The 17,666-nt window shown below is 35.2% G+C and overlaps 1 protein-coding gene across 4 annotated transcripts in view; it reads left to right on the plus strand.

The window, feature by feature from the left end:
• GABRB2 (gamma-aminobutyric acid type A receptor subunit beta2) overlaps positions 1 to 17,666 on the plus strand; it is a 242,336-nt gene that overhangs the window by 200,051 nt on the left and 24,619 nt on the right. For 3 of the 4 annotated variants that reach the window (XM_087429453.1, XM_004428563.3, XM_087429454.1), the window contains exon 9: positions 670 to 914. In XM_087429453.1, coding sequence (XP_087285579.1) covers positions 670 to 914 — 245 coding nt within the window. Of the gene's footprint in view, positions 1 to 669; positions 915 to 5,672; positions 5,787 to 17,666 lie in introns of all 4 variants that reach the window. The other variant, XM_004428561.3, reaches the window with a different exon arrangement.

Genomic DNA, 17,666 nt, shown 5'->3' on the forward strand with positions numbered 1-17,666 from the left:
TGGGACGCCTGCACAGCATGGCTTGATGAGCAGTGCATAGGTCTGCACCCAGGAACTGAACCTGCAAACCCTGGGCCACTGAAGCAGAGCACGTGAACTTAACGACTACATCACCGGGCCAGCCCCCACATTGACTTTCTTGAAATTCTTTTGATGGGCTGTGTATTTTCACCCCCTCAAATCACTCCCTTATAAACGCTCTCTCCACCACCAACGCCCTCAGGTCTACCATCACTTTTGACCTCCAGTCCTTGGTTGCCTGGGTAACTCCTACTCGTTCTTCAGGACTCAACTCTGAAGTCACCAATTCCTGATCTCGTCCCTGCCACATCACAAGGCTGAACTAGGGTCTTCTCCATATTCTCAATTCTTACCCTACACACATGTCTACCATAGCATTTAATTCACCCTCTGACCCCCAGCTAGATATGTAACTATAAATATAAAAATATAATTAAAGGAAATGTTCCAAAATGATTAACGTTTACTGTAAATTAATGATTTATACATATCTCCAGGGCCTATCACAGGGCTAGTATATAGTGAGTGCTCAGTAAATATTTTGTGGCATATATGAATGAGTAAAAGAGTACAATTAACCTTTCTAGCTATGGTGAAAGCAGCAAGGACATAGGAACATTATTACTCTAACTCTCTCATTTTTTTCAGGAATTACAACTGTTCTTACAATGACCACGATCAATACCCACCTCCGGGAGACTCTCCCTAAAATCCCCTATGTGAAGGCCATTGACATGTACCTGATGGGGTGCTTTGTCTTTGTTTTCATGGCCCTTCTGGAATATGCTTTGGTCAACTACATCTTCTTTGGGAGGGGACCCCAACGCCAAAAGAAAGCAGCCGAGAGGGCTGCTAGTGCCAACAATGAGAAGATGCGCCTGGATGTCAACAAGGTAAATTCAGAGGGCAAGCCCTCCTTGCTTCCTAAACTCATAGAAGAATGCCAGCAGTATAGGTTAATGGCCTTGTTTAACAAATGAGGAAACCAAGGCCCAGGGAAGAGAATGGGTAATTTCCCCCAAATCACAAAGATAATTAGTGATGGAGGCATATTTAGAGCCAAAACTCATGACATGACGTTTGGATGCCCTTTACCTAAATGCTAGGCTTGCCCAAACCATAGACATCTGAGAACCACCTTTGTGACTTTATCCATATATGAGTATAATGTATACTATTATTTATGTTATATTAATTTAAATTTACTCACTTTATTTAAATTTATTTTAAAAGAAAATTTCATATTTAAATAAATATTACTTGCCGAAAGGTAATCTTAATAAATAAATAAAAACAAATAAATAAATAAAAATGAAACTGTCATTAAATTCTAGGTTATACTATACTAGATGAAGGTTCTGGGCCTGAGTGCTGCATTCTCTTTGATTTGAAAGAGAGATAAGTAAGGACAGAGATGTATTAAAGATCCACCTGCAACAAACTGAGACTTTCTCCTTGAAATCATCAAATAATAGAAAGAGAAGTGGAGGGGAAAAAAAGAATAATTTTCTCCTTAAGTGACAGAGAATTACTTAATGCCTTGCACATGTACCACTTAAAATCACTGAAGCATTTGACTGCTGGAGGCTAAATCTTGCTTAAGTCAGACATAGTCAAAGAACAATTCCCACCCAGTTGTAAACCCGGTTTATTCTTCAAGGCAATAGTTCTCAACCTTGGGTACCCAATTGAATGACTAGGAGAGCATTAAAAAATACAGAAGCCTAGGTTCTTTCCCCAGAAATTCTGATTTGATGGTCCTAGGGTATGCCTGCACATCATAATTTTTAAAAATTCTCCAAATGTTATTCTATTTTGCAGCCAAGATTTAGAATCTCCATTTTGAGGCTTTTGACAGCAGTTCCAATGGATCTACCCCTCTTTACTCCCAAAAGTGACCTCACTTGGCTTCCTGTTATAGAACTTTCTGCACTAAACAGAATTTTTATGTATGTATTTTCCCATAGTCCAATTTGGACCCTTGAGAATAGACAAAGAACACAAGGTCTTACTTTAGTATCTCCCATAAGTAGTGTTTATGAAGTAGTACATAATGTTGTATTTGATAAATAGTTCATAGTGATGGAAATAGGAAAACAGTAATACTTTTAAACCATCTGAAATTATTAACCATACCAATAATTATTTAATTGACATTTTAATATTTCTAACTTTAATTCCAAGGATAGCACACCATAAATAATCTCTACCATTGGGTTTATTTGAAGCAAACTCAATGAAAGCTTCTGACTCACTAATGTTTTCCACATATCCATAGGTCTGATATTTGATTTTGGACTATTCTCTAATCGAAGGCACTCTTCCCAGGAGATGATATTTGTAATGATGCAAATTTTAAGTATAGCCCTTGAAAGCCAATGAACCACGGGTCTAGGAAATTGTCAATTTCTTTCCAATGCTTGAGGTTTCACTTATTAGAATCTATCAATAGATTCCAAATTAGCATTATGGTTCTCTTGGGCTGTGAAGTGAGAGAATGCTTTTCAAACCCATTTTATGATTTTCCTGATATAGTAGCCTTAATAAAGAAAAGAAAATGAATAAATAAATAAAACTATCTCACAGGACTGCAGTTTGAAATGAGTCTAAATCAATTGCCTAATGCAAAGCTGTCTTAATAAGATAACATCCGATCTCTTTTTGCTTTCATCTACCCTGTTTTTTCATACCAATTTGCATTTAAATGATAAATTTGAGACCCAGAGAATGGCAGTTTTATAGCAAACTGAACCTGGAGTGCTTCAGATAGTTTTAAATTCAATGTACTGAGATGGAGGTAGAGAATGGTTCACTGGGCAGGTAGCACATAGTGGTGAGAAGCCCATCCTCTTGGCTGAAGTTGGACCCACAATTCAGAGCATAGAATATAAGAGAACAAAAAAGATACCAGAGTTCTTCTAGAACAGTGGCTCTCAAAACACAGGTGATTTTGCCCCCAGTAGGATCTTTGGCAATGTCTGTAGATATTTTGGGTTGTCAAAACTGGGAAGAGAGGATTACTACTGGGATCTAGTGGGTAGAGGCCAGGGATGCTGCTAAACACCCTACAGTGCATCAGACAGCCTCCCCATAACAAAGAATTATCTAGCTCAAAATGTTGATAGTGCTGAGGCTAAAAATCGTACTCTGGTCCAATCCTCTGGCTTCAAACATGAGAAACTAAGGCCCAGAAAAATATAAAATGCTTGTCCTATTGGGGCTGGCCAGGTGGCGCAAGCTGTTAAGTGGGCGCGCTCCGCTGCGGCGGCCTGGGGTTCGCTGGTTCAGATCCTGCGTGCGCACCGATGCACCGCTTGTCGGGCCATGCTGTGGCAGGCGTCCCATATAAAGTGGAGGAAGATGGGCATGGATGTTAGCCCAGGGCCAGTCTTCCTCAGCAAAAAAAAAAAAAAAAAAGAGGATTGGCAGATGTTAGCTCAGGGCTGATCTTCACAAAAAAAAAATGCTTGTCCTATTCTTAAAACTCTTTGACACAAGTGGTTTCTCCACTTACTTTGATCAGTGTGCATAACATCAAGACATCAGGAGTGATGATTTAGCACAATGGTTCTGAACAAATATTTTGGAGTCAGTCAGGTTCAGTTTTCACCCTCCATTTAATAGTTGTGTGACAATAGCAAAAAAAAAAAAAAAATCAGCTTCTCTGACCCTTCAGTTTCCTCATCTGTAAAATGGGGTTAATTCCTCCCTCAGAGGTTATTGTGAAGATTTTTTGTGATAATGTGTAGAGAGGCTAACATAGTCCCCCGTACATGTTAAGCACTCAGTAAGTGGTGAATATTAATAAAATATTAATGGGCATTATTACTTTTTAAAATAAAATTTACAGTCTCCAGACCTATTGGCTATGCATGCTTGTGTGTTTTACACGCTCTAGCATGCAAGATGCAATCCCATCCCTAAAAGAGAGTGTTATCTACAGTGGAATGTTTCATGTCAGAAGTTTTAAAGTCAAAGCAAGGAAATAATTTTTCAACAGGTATTAGCTATAAAATCTATAGCAAACCAATTACGAACTTTATCAATTATTTCTTAGGCCAGAACACTTTGAGTCATCTTGATTAGATTAAAACGAAAAGGTAATCATCTCACAGTCCCAACGCCCACGGTTTCTTTTTAACGTAGAGTGAAAGGTTAGAGGAGAACCACACTGGGCTCTGATTGCACAGTGCTTTCTTTTGTGTCAGCATCATGAATAATGCCACTCTATTTCTTATCAAGAATGTCCTTTCTTTTCAGCTGTAATTCTAAAAATTTTTTTTTTTCAAAGATGGGGCACATATAATCAACTAAGTATTGTTGGCTGCTCTGGAAAAATCAGTCACTAGGAGAGGGATTGACTTTTTCAGCTTCTGTTGATGATTTCTTAGAGACGGAACCAGCATGTCAGATCATCTAAAGCACTTTTTCCACTTTATTTTTTGTGCTCTGTCCTGAGGTCAGGGAGGGAGGAAAATGGGAAGCCTAGCCAGGTGGGAGCCCACTGTTAACACTTCAATGGCATACTTCCACAACTTTCCAATCTCTTCTCTGTGTTAGTTTCCTGTAAGTTTTTATTTTAACAAGAGTATCTGCAGCTTTTAAATCAGTTCTTATCCTGTCATTTTAACTGATGTAAAAACTAAGGCTCTTAGTAAAGTGAAATATCCAAGGTTGCAGAGCAAAGTTAACAAAATTTCTGAGATGATCTAGGTTTTCTAGTCCTTATCCAGTGTACATTCTGCTGTGCTGGAAAGTGAAAAAATAATATAAAATTAAAAAGCTGATTCCACATTAGTCATATATTCACTTCAGTTGACTGTACTTGAAAAAAACCCACCTGTCTACACATGAGAGTCCATGGCTGACAAGCAGTATCATTTTCACGTTGTCTTCATGCGACAAATTAACTTGTAAAATACTAACATTTTTAAAATAAACCTCAAGCCGACAAGAGGTGTACTGAATATTTTTTTTTCCCAAGTGTCTTTTGGAGTAGTTCCAAACAATATAATCTCTATCTTAGTGTTAGGAGAGCCCTTCCTGTTATCCCTTGCATTCTTCTATTTGTGTGTGGTGTTTCCTTATAGAATTTGCTTTTGATTAATTTCCCCCACTTTTCTTGCTCGTGCCTTTAGTTTTTCAGCTCTTCTTTTTTTCTTTTAAGCTTTATGTTGCTTCCTTGTTTATTTTTCTGCCAATAACTAAGTGATAACGTTTGTGAATTTAGTTACTCCTACATTTTCACCACCTTGCTTCTTGCATATCTGAAACTCTTCCAGTATCCTTCTTGTATTGAGAGACCCACAACCACCAGTTTTCCAAATAAAGCTGCACCAAAAAGATCTCCATTTGGGGACATTCTTTATTCTGCTTTCAAAAGGGTGTTGTGAGTCTCTGTGTTGTCTTGATCCATTGTGCCTACGTTTTTGTTACGCAAAACCACTAAGATCTTTTAAATCTATTTATTTCTAGTGCTTGGAATTAGATTTTTTCAAAAGATACAACTAATTAGAAGTCCTATTCTCTGTTAACATCAGCCTTTTTTAAAGACCAGTAGCGTTTATCTATATCCAATTTACTTTAACCACCAATCCTCCTCTAGTGGCATCAGTTGACTTAATTAGCACATTCTCTACTTTGTCTTCCAGATTTTTTATAAAGATATTAAACAAAATGGGACCCAATATCGATCCTTGTGGGACCCAACTGGAAACCTCTCCCCAACTAGACGGACTACCAATTACGATTTCTCTCTGTATACGGTTAGATAGCCAGTTTTTAATCCATTTATTTGTATTTCTGTTGGAACCAATTTGTTTAGCTGTTCCCTTTAAAATAATGTATGGGGTCTTTGCAGATAACCTATGGACTTGTATCCTCAGAGACGTGGGGATAAGTTGCATGTTTTTGTGAGACTCTAATGAGGTTCTCCCGGGTGTGTTTTTTTAATATAGCTGTGATGAAACTAAGCTTCAGTGTTCCATTCACTCATTATTTTTGTGCTAGGTAAAAGAAACCGAGTGGACCATATTTTGAGATTCCTTTTCATTTGTATTGAGAATATAGAGTGTCATTATATAGTACGACATTTCTTAGTTTTGTTGTTGTGTTTCTTTTGGTTAGTGAAATAGGTGGAGAATTATACATTTCTTCTACTGGTTGGCTCAGAATTCAGGAACCTATATTTTCTGTTCTAGATTATTAATTTTGTGTCTAAGAATGTCATGTTTGCATCAAGTCCTTGTTGCTTTATTGTTGTTTATTTTACAAATAAGTATTACCTCGGTAGGCCCAGCACTATTATAATGATAGTTAAGAGGCAATAATTGAGATTGTTCCTTATCAAAACTCTTGATTTAAATGAACTCCAAAGAAAGCCTATTTTTGGCTGATACTTAAGGTTTAGTTTCTGAATCCTCATGTGTTTTCAATTCTTAATTGGCAAATTGTCATTCACATTCCCCTCCAAATTGGAAGACAAGGAGGAGGAGATGAGAATTGTCGTCATTCCACCTTATCATCATTACTTGTCCAGCTCAAGTTGTTTTTTGTTTCTTTGTTTGTTTGTTTTCTATTTCTTGGTGATATTGAGTGCTTGTGAATCTTTCCTGTGAGGACTTGATGCCAGATGAGCTGTCATTATTATATCTTCTAAGTATTATGCTCTTCCTTAATTTTATTGCTCTGACCCCAAATTCCTTGGTACCTCATTTTTATTGCCTTTGGGGTAAGGGAGAAGTATGGTTAACATATTAAATTGCTACTTTGTTTTGGTATTTTAAGTTACTTTTTAACTTCATTACTTGTCCTGTCATATATTGTAAGAGTCTGTTAAATGGTATTAGGTAGATTTCAGGAGAAGAGATGTTTGAAACTTTATTAATCACTATTTTAGTCCTTATCCCCTAAACATCCAGCCTCTACTATGTCTGTTCTCTCAGACTATCTCGTTGGTGGTGTTGCTGTTGTTCGAGTTTTCAACTCTAGCTGCTCTTGTTCAAATTGAATAGAATGATTTGATTGGGCAGTATTCTGGGTAGAATGCTAATCATTTAGAAGCAAACACGTTTGACAATTGGAGTCTGGGTTTATGATGAAAGCAGTTGAAGAATGTTGTATTTTTCAAAACTAAAATCAAAATATACTGATTGGTCTAATGAATGGGTAAAGTTACATGAAAATTCAGGAGAATCCTCAGATTATGAGGATATTTTAAAGAAATTTGCTTCTTTGGTGCATTAAATTTTTTAGTTGATGGCTTGATAGAGATAATGATATTCTTTGATGCCATAATTTAGACCCTTATTTGTCAAAACTCTCTATTTCATAACACTTTATGTTAAAGAGAATGTTCAATGATTTACATTGAAATATGAGTCTTAATGTCTTCTGCTTTTATACTTTTCTTTGTTGAGTATGTCTTTATTCTGTCCTTTGACTTCTCTCTTAAGTTCATATGTAGAGTATGAAATAAGGACTGGTATTCAAAAGTTCGAAAAATGAGCTGTTAAACCTGTAACCTGTAAAAGTACCAAGATGGATGTGACAATTCTCAGGGGCAGTGGGGTGCTCTGGGAAGATGGTGGCTTTTAGAATGAGACTGAACTGGGTTCACATTCAGGCATGGTCTTTTATGAGCTGTGTGACGCTGGATATGTTTAACCTTTTCATCCTTCAAGTTCCTCAGCTGAAAGCTGAAACACTAATTTCTGCCTCCTATTACTGCTGAGAGGATTAAATGAGACAATTATTAAGGGCCTTATACAGTACCAGACAAAGAGCACTCAATAAATAGTTGCTATTATTCTGGAGATGGTAGCAGGGAGTGTGTATCTTTCTCAGTTTTTCTTTCTTTAGCTCTGTTACTATTTTTCTGATTATAAAACTGATACATGATCATTCTTTTAAAAAAAAAGGCGAATGAAAACCACCTGCACCCCCACACCCAGATATAGTCACTGTTGACATTGCCTTTTGTTCACACTTAGTGATATACTTTTATATAAATAATTATACTCTACTCTTGTTGATACTACTATTCTCCACTTAGGTTTTTGTATCTTTAAGTATGTATCATTTCTAATAGCTACAAGATATTTTATTGAATGTAGGTACCATAATTTATGTAACGAGCACTTATTATTAGATATTTGCATTGTTTCTAAGTGGTTTTCCATTATAAACAATTCTAAAATAAGCACTGCATTGCTGACATGTTTGCACACCATTGATTCTTGATATATATATTAAAACGGTATTTCTGGGTCAGAAAGTATGTGCCTTTAAAATGATGATAGATATTGCCAAGTTGTTCCCTGCAAAAGTTCTGCTATGGTTTACATACCTACTACACTGTATGAAGGCATGGCAGTACACACATACACACACAAACACACACACACACACACACACACACACACAAATATCACCCAGTCCTTGAAATGACAAAGAAATAGAAAACTGATGTCTAACTGTGTCCAACTGTGAAAAGTGTTAGAGAAGTAGAGATAGAAGAATCCCAAAAACCCATGGGCAATTTTCCTCCCCTCCATCCAAAGCCATAGAGAGTAAAACAGCAATAGAAAAATAAAACAAAAGCAATCAACACCCAACTCAAACTGAAGCTCTGCAGAGAGGCAGAGATGCATAAGCAGGGCCAATATTAGTGTAAGCGGGGTCCAGAGAAATCTACCCAAGCTGCGTATGAGCAAATGGGAAAACCCTGTAGAAACGTTTACATCAAGATGAAGCATCTTAACAAAGAAACAGCACAGCAACTGTGCAGGAAAACTACCATATGGCTCTGTCTCTTTCTCTCTCATTTGGTGGAGAGAGGAACTCGGGATGCAGAAGACAGATAATGACTCTTTTATTGGGGGGAAAAAAATGAATACGTTAGGATAAATTAAAATTTTTCATAACAAAAGTCTTTTTCTCACCGAAATTTAAAGAGGATATGAAACAAAAGATCAAAGAAGAGATGATAAACAAGAGGCCAAGAGATGATTAAAAAGGCAAAAATGAAGGTGAAGCAATCTTTATAGAAACTGATAACTGAACCTAAAACAGTAAGAAGGAGAATAAGTGTGGCAATAATCAAGGCAGTAACACATAGTTCAGGCTGTAGAAAGTCATGCCAAATGCAGAGGAAAGGAGATGTCGAGATAAAAACCACTTAGAGAAAACATAATAAGTACACAGGACAGATACAGTAGAGTAAACATGCAGAACCATGATATTAGTGAGGTACAGAATGAAAAAAATGAAAAAGAAAAAAATACTTGACTGATGTCAATAACTAATTATAATAATGATAATAAATACTCTTGAATGCCTTCTATGTGCGTACACTTTACATATATTATGGCATCATGTAAATCCTTATTATTACCCTATGTTGTAGTAATTACAATTTTACAGATGATGAACTGAGACACAGAGAGCATAATTAACTTGCTTAAAGTTGGACAACTAAGAAATGGTTGAACAGAATATAGGACTAGAGGTCACACCCTTAACTACTATGCTGTATATGTTTATACATACCTGTGATGAAATGAATCAGTAGGCCAAGAGATATACTAGGTTCCAAGCTAAAAATTATACAATCTCATTACCATCTTATTGTATCCTTAATATATCCTTATTATTAAACTTCCAGTCAGAAAAAGTGAAGGATTTTCAAGGAAGAAAAAAAGAAAAGAAAAAGATAGGTCTCAAACTACTCCATAGTAATATAAAACTTTATAAGACAATGGAAAAATGGTACAGGGTTCTGAGCGGAAGAACATATAACCCAAGAATATTATTATTGATATATAAAAACAGAAGAAAGACAATCTATTCTCAATATGCAAGGTCTTAGGGAACACAGCATGCATGAGTCCTTATTTTTTTTTTTTAAATAATAGCTTTATAAAAAAATTTAGCCCCCAACAAAAGGTCATCAAAGTGAGGAACTTTTGAATAGGAAAAGCCAGTATGCTAGCATTTAGAACTTAAGACAGCATGTGGAACTAAAACTATATGACTTCAGAAATTAAAGTTACAGAATAAAAGATAATTGAAATATTTTTGGGGGCTGGCCCGGTGGTGTAGCGGTTAAATGCACGTGCTCCACTGCTGGCGGCACAGGTTCAGATCCCTGGCGCATACTGATGCACCGCTTGTCAGGCCATGCTGTGGTGGCATCGCATATAAAATAGAGGAAAATGGGCACAGATGTTAGCCCATGGCCAGTCTTCCTCAGCAAAAAGAGGAGGATTGGCATGGATGTTAGCTCAGGGCTGATCTTCTTCACACACACACACAAAAAAAGATAATTGAAATATTTTTAAAAGCTGGATACTAAAGGTATATAAAAAGAATAAATCAGGATGCATATTGTTGTGGAGGGACAGTGTTTGTTTTCTAATTCATAGCAAGGACTCAATATTTACTCTAATTTTTAGAGTTTATGAATCAAGAAGTTGAAGATTAAGGATATGTTTAAAATTAGCATAGATAACTACTATGACAGTGTTTCTCAAAGGGTCTACCATAGACTGCCTGCATTAGGGTCATCTGGGATGCTTGCTTAAAAAGTAAATTCTACCTGAGACGTTATAAGTCAAAATCTTTAGTGGGAACACTGAGGAGCCTACATTTTTCTCTCTCAGATCTTTGAGGTGTACATAAACCATGAAAATCTAGGATCGTTATGGTAGAAGAATCAAAAACTGACAATTAATCTTATAAAAACTTTTGATAAGAAGAAGGAAACAAAGTAAAGAAAGATGTAAATAATGTAGCTAAAGCTAGAATCAGAAATCAGGATAAGGACAACTTAAAAGCACATTCAGAGCAGAAATTAAGATGATAAAATTAAGATGAAGCTTATCTTAACTGTTATAACTAGAGCATATATTAATTAACCTATCAAAAGGATAAGACTCGCAGATTAAATCAAGCAACTAAACCCAAGAAAGTGCTATTTGTTAAGGATACTTCTAAAGTAAAGATATTGGAAAATATTCTAAGTAAAGTCACAGGCAAAAGCAAATGAGGCAAATATAAATCTGAAGAAAATTGAGGATTGAATATTATTACTGTATAAGGATGAATTGAAGGTAAAATATATTGACTGAGAGATATTTTTAATAATTGCATCTAAAATAAAGATATAGTCATTGATTAAAAATTCATATATAATTCATAACATTCATAACATTCAAATTGAAATAGCATCCAAGTAAATTAAAGTGATAGGAAATAAAAAGAGAAAATGACAGAAATATTACCTAAGAAATATATTTAATAAAGTTTATTAGTTGTGTAAATGAATTTTTATACAACTCATGTCAAAGATACAATAGAAATTAATTTAAAGAACATTTAGAAAATAATAGCAATTTAAAATACTGCATAATTAATCCTAAATGATGTGGTTAAAATGGTTAATAGTGGGAAAGTTATAGCTTCAAACACGTTTCCAGCAAGTCATTTAAAAAGTAAATTAAATGTACAATTCAAGTTAAAAAAAGAGCAACAGGGCCCGCCCGGTGGCATAGTGGTTAAGTTCTCATGCTCGGCTTCGGCGGCCCGGGTTCGCAGGTTCAGGTCCTGGGCGCAGACCTATGCACCGCTCATCAAACCATGCTGTGGCGGTGTCCCATATACACAATAGAGGAAGATGGGCACAGATGTTAGCTCAGGGCCAATCTTCTGCAGTGAAAAGAGGAAGATTGGCAATGGATGTTAGCTCAGGGTTGATCTTCCTCACCAAAAAAAAAAAGAAAAAAAGAGAAAGCAACAAAATACCTCAAAGAAGCAGAAGAAATTAATTAATCAAGATCAATTATAAGTTAACAAATTAGAAAATCAAAACAAGATAATGTACAAATAAGTCAGTCCTTTAACAAAAAAGTTAAGTAAAACAGGGAAATAATTGATCAAGGAAAAGCTTAGTAAAGAAGCAAAGAGGGAGCCAATATGGATACAGCAAAGGAGAAATTTTTTTAAAGTGTAATAATTATATAGAAAGGTGAAATTAAAAGAAAATTATGCAAAGATCTTAGAAAATGTGGATCAAATACATGACATCCTTAGAAAACATAAATTAGCAAAACTGACCTTAGTAGAAAGAGAAAACAAAAACAGACCAATTACCAGAGATAAAACTAAGAAAATTGACAGAAAAATGTAATTTCCACTCCGAAAGGGCATCTGGCCTAGAAGGTTTCAACAATAAATCCTGTCAAACGTTAAAAAGCAGCTACTTCCAGTGGTATTTAAACTCTTGCAGATCATAACAGAAAGAAGAAAAAGCTTCCAAATGATTTAGGAAGTAGCATAATATAAATAAGGTGCCACAACCATGTCTAAAAAACAACAAAAGTACATGAAGGAAACATGGATCCACTTCACTAATGAATACCAATGGGCGGAAAAACTCCTTAAATAAGTTTGTCAAGTTGAATCCAGAGAACACTAACAGCAAACTACAACATAACCACATGGTGTCATTTCAAAATAAACATATAATATTATTTACCATCTTAATAAGTGGAAAAAGTGAAAAGTTTTTCATCCTTCCAATAGATGCCAAAAGGTATTCAAAGATATCTACTGAATTCAGTATTCATTCTTGGTTACAAATTTAACATCCTTTAGGAGATTGGGAAGTGATGATGGGTATTTCCTTGCTATGGGTGTCTCTATTTCTTTTTCTCTCTAACCAAAAGTTCTCTCTCTTACCTCTTGTCTTAGGATGGAACAATAAAGGCAGGAACAAGAAATAGATGCTCATCATCACCACTATTATTTAACTTTTTCAAAATAATCAGCCAGTGAAATTACATCAGATAAAATAAGGAATGTTAGAAAAGAAGAAAAATAATTTTACTCTTAGCAAAAAAAATAATACTTTATTCAAGCAAAATCCGAGAGAATTAACTGAGAGAAACTTTTAGAAACCGTATGACAAGTTAGGAAAGTTTCCACAGCTTTTCTATGCAAAGAGTATATAAACAATAATAAAAAATACACTGTAAAGAAAGGGAAGGAAGGAGCCCTTTTATCAATAATAAGTTTTTAATGAAAGAAAACTGCTTTTTTAAAAAAACCCTTATTTTTCTTTAAAGACAACATTTTAAAGGAATCAGTTCTTTCTAAATTATTCTATGAATTTAGTGTAATCACGTAGGACGACTAATGGGCTTCATTTTGGGTTTGTTTCCTTAGTGGTTTTTTTAAGAAATTTGACACAGTAATTCTAAAGTTTATTTGAAAGAAAAAATATATATGTAGAATCAGGAAAATGAAAAATAATAAGAAAAGAATAGCTCTACCAGAAGTTTAAATGAATTATAAAACCAGAGTGGTTAATGCAGTATGACACTGAATTACTGCTCTCTAAATAAAGATAATAGAAATTGACTTAGAAACATAATAAAATTAAGTTCTTAATGAAAGTATTATTTCATATCATTGGGAACATGTGAATTATTTAATAAACAGCAGTGAGCAACTGGATGACCATTAGGAATATATAAATGTAGTACCATGTATCTAACCTACCTCTTCCTCCGGATTAAATTCTAGATAAATCAAAGATTTAAATTTTTTTTAAAAAAAGAGGAAAAAATACATAAAAGGCGGAAAATCTTTATAAATATTTTAATAAACATGGATTAGGTAAAACAAGTCAGAAAATACAGAATCGAGAAGAGAATAATGTTTGACCTTGTAAAAAATGTTTAATTTCTGTATTTTTTTCTCTCTTGCCATTCTTATCAGGTAAACCTTTTCTTTCCACAGTGAACATAATTTTTTTTGTCTTCTTTCTAATTACATTTTTTAAAGCACAGAGTTACTTTCATTTATGTAATAGTTAAAAGTAGAAGAAAGTAAAAACTATCTGAATCCCGCTTTTTTTCCTGAGAAAAAAATATAAAGAATATTTTGTAATCATTTTTTTCATACATCTATTACATCTCTTTATGCTTGTATATGCATAGATCCTCTTTCTCACTTTCCCTTCATAAATGTTGATTATTGATTGCTCTTTGCAATTGATAATGGATGTAATCTTACTTTAACTTGTACTTTTCACATTTCTTAAATGATTGAGTAACTTTTCATATATTTATGTGCTGTTTTAATTGGCTTCCCTTTGAATTGCCTATGGTTATTCTTTTCCGTTTTTCTTTGTTTTCAGTTTTAAGAGTTCTAAGTATCATAAATATATTAACCACTTATTAGTTACGTGCATTGCAGATATTTTTCCCAAGCTCTCATTCATGCCATAACAAGTTTTTAATTTTTATATTGTCTAATCATTTCTACTTTTGTAGTTTCTGGGTTTTCAGGAATAGATTAAAATTTCTCTTGAAACTTTGTTAGGCATATACTCTTCTAAATTTTTCTGAAAGTTCTTTTTATACTTAATTTATTTTTTCCTGTTTTACATTTAATCCATCTTGGATAATGTATTATTGTTAGTGCAAGAAAATAGTCAACTGTGTATTTTTCCAGGGCTAAACCAATAGCACAGGCATTACTGCATTATTATGTTTTTAAATCTGTTTTCCCAGTGGTTACATTTGGAGAGTGGGATAGGATGGTAGGAACACTTCTGTTTTTCACTTTATATCTGTCTGTAGTGTTTGAACTCTTACAATGAGTGTGTATTACTTTCAAAATCTAAGAAAATATGTGTGTGTATGTATACATATTCCCACCTGCTTTTCCAGTAGGATCCTAGGATCCTTTTATTACATTCTCTTTCTTGCACATACACACTCTCACCATACCTACCACACCCATGCACATACAAACCACACACAAAGACAACTCCTACTTTTTCCTATGCTTCATATATCACTTAACCAGAATAACCCAAGATAATGTACGTGTATTTGTACATATACAAATAGTACATGCTCATTTCTAATAATTATTACTTATATTATATTCCAATAATTACTGCTGTCAGAAAGAAAAAAGGAAGGAAGGGAGGATAGGAAGAAAGGAGGGAAGAAGAGAAAGAGAAAAAGAGAGATTGGTGTGGACTGAACAGTGCCTGCTCCACCCTGGGAGCAGTCAAGCCCATGCTCATGCCATCCAGTTTCTTGTTGATGTTGTCACCAGAGATTCAAGATTCCAATGACACAGTTAGACCAAGAGATCTCTAGTATTTTTTCCAAGCTTGGACATACCTATGGCAACACTGTTCATGGCTCCCTGCAGATACAGTTCTCTACAAAAATAAAATTAATTTTGTAACTCAGTGCAGTAGAGTGAAACTCGGGAAACTCAGGATTTAAGTTTCAACTCGGACACTTAAGCCGTAGTTGTAACATCAGAGAAATCAACCTGTCTTGTAAAATAAGGATGTGATCTCCAAGATCGCATCCACCTTAAAAATCTTGTAGTTCTAGAATCTATAGTTCTAGTTCTAGAATCATACAGTTCTGAGCCTTTCTGCCTGAGATTCATTAGTCCCATAGCCTCCTTTCAATTCAACCTACTATCATTTATTTCTGCTACAAGCAATTGCTCATTAATTTAAAATTTACAAACACTGACACAGAATATATACCATACTCTGTGGTTAAAAACCATTTTCTTTAACAAATTTCCTTTTGGAAAAATGTGAAAAGAGTCTGTAGAGAGAAATATTATAAAATAATTTTCTGGGTGAAGAATGACTAAAAGTACTTTGGACTCAACTCCTGTTCTAAAAATGATTCATCTGAAAAGATATACTTCTTATATTGGATAAATCAGAAGAGAAATTAAATGGTTAGTAAGCTGTAAAGTAAGTAGTGAATAACTAAGCATGCAGGTCCTTTAGATTATAATAATTTGTGCCCTGGTGTAGTATTTATACTTTTTCAATGTGTTTCCTGTGATATGTCATTTATTATCTCAAAAATCACCAGATATATGACGGGTAGATATAATCCCCATTTTACAGATGAGAAAATGGAACAGACACCTAGGAAGTCATCAGTGAAACACATTCCTGGGACCAGAGCCCCTTGATCTTCCTGCCATGTGCTTTTCCACTGCATGGCCAGTTTTCTGAGTCCCTTCTCATTCACTGAATCTGGTCATCTCCTGTCCTGCAAAGAGGCAAAAACTTTCTAGGACTCATTTCTTTCCAATTAGGTTTTTTTCCTAGAAAGAAAATCACAACCAAGGAGTTAAATCTTAAAAACATATTTATTCTGTCAGAATATCCAGGTCACCACTAAATAAAACTTAAAACAGCAGAAAAAGTATATATGTAACACTTGGTGGTTTTTCAAAGCACATAGTAATACTTTGTCTCTTTGGGTGCTCAATTCCATTCCAGAATTTGGAATACAGCACCACTAACATAGGCTACCATGTTGTTAAATCAGTGCTGGAAGTCAAACCCACTTTGTAGTGGATTATCAACATAGTCTTTCAGGAAAAACATGTACTAGTTTTCAATTTTAAGACAAAGATTCCCCGTTTAAAGCTCCTGAAGTTTAGTATGATACTTACCTATGCTATAAACGTTTAATTTCTTTCATTTTCACCCTCATAAATACCTGTCAGTAAATTGATGGTGTATTTTGCAGTTGATAGAATCTCAGATTTTAGGAAATGTAGTAACAGTCCTAGTATCATAAATACAATTATTACTGAGAAAACTCTGGAAGGATTATGAACTGTTGAAAAACATAAAGAAAGAAAGAAAACTGTGTGTTCCATGGGCAGCTTTGGGAATTAAGGACTGACATTAAATTTGTATTAACCATCTTTCTGTTAATACTGAATTATTTTGTAAAAAAAACAAGCACAGTACCTCCAGCAAGCCTTGTGTTCCTAAAGAAATTAGGAATTTTTTATGGCCTCTACTGAGAAGAGGTTTGCAGGGTTGCTTGATGCTTGTTTAATTTTGGCAAAGGGCACCTAGGGAAACATAACAAAAATGGACCCTGACATAATTTTGAAATCTCCCTCAGCAATAAACAAGCTGTCTCTTTGCCTTTCAACTCTACTGCTAGCGTCTGCTGCAGAAAATTTCTGGAAGCTGGACCAGCTTCAAGGACACCAGAGCCGGCTTCTTCCACTGAGTCACAGGACACCTGCCCTGCCTCCCTCAGGGGGGGTGAGCATCTCTGAGTTGCAGAGGGCAAGCTGCTAACCCCAGGTGCCACCTGAGTGTGCACTACCATGACGAGGCCTCGCCCCTGAATACTGCTTTGTGGAGCATCTCACATTTCCTCCCCCAGGATCAGGAGTTGTTTAGTTCAGCAGTTGAGAATGTTGGTCCCCTGCAGCCAAAGACATGGGCTGCATTCCTATGAGAGTCTTACAGCCACACTTTGCCCTCCTCATCGCAGCCAGCTGCAGGATAATATTAAACTTTTCTCACAAGAGACACAGATTTGGAAGGAATATCACAAATATGTTGATCATTCAGCAAGTGTATCAAATTCTTTCTCCTGGAGAATAGCACAATGGTTCAGAGCATAGGCAGACCTAGCTTAATCATTCCTACTCGACTTTGGATTTGAGACAGCCCTGAGTGCAAGCCCCATGACTGTCACTTTTTAGCTATGTGAGCATGGAAAAGCTCTCTGAGTCTCAGTTTCCTCATTGTGAAATGGGGCTTACAGTTCCAC

This window comes from Ceratotherium simum, chromosome 4, assembly GCF_057802395.1.
Source record: "Ceratotherium simum simum isolate JZ-2026a chromosome 4, ASM5780239v1, whole genome shotgun sequence".
Taxonomy (NCBI): domain Eukaryota; kingdom Metazoa; phylum Chordata; class Mammalia; order Perissodactyla; family Rhinocerotidae; genus Ceratotherium; species Ceratotherium simum.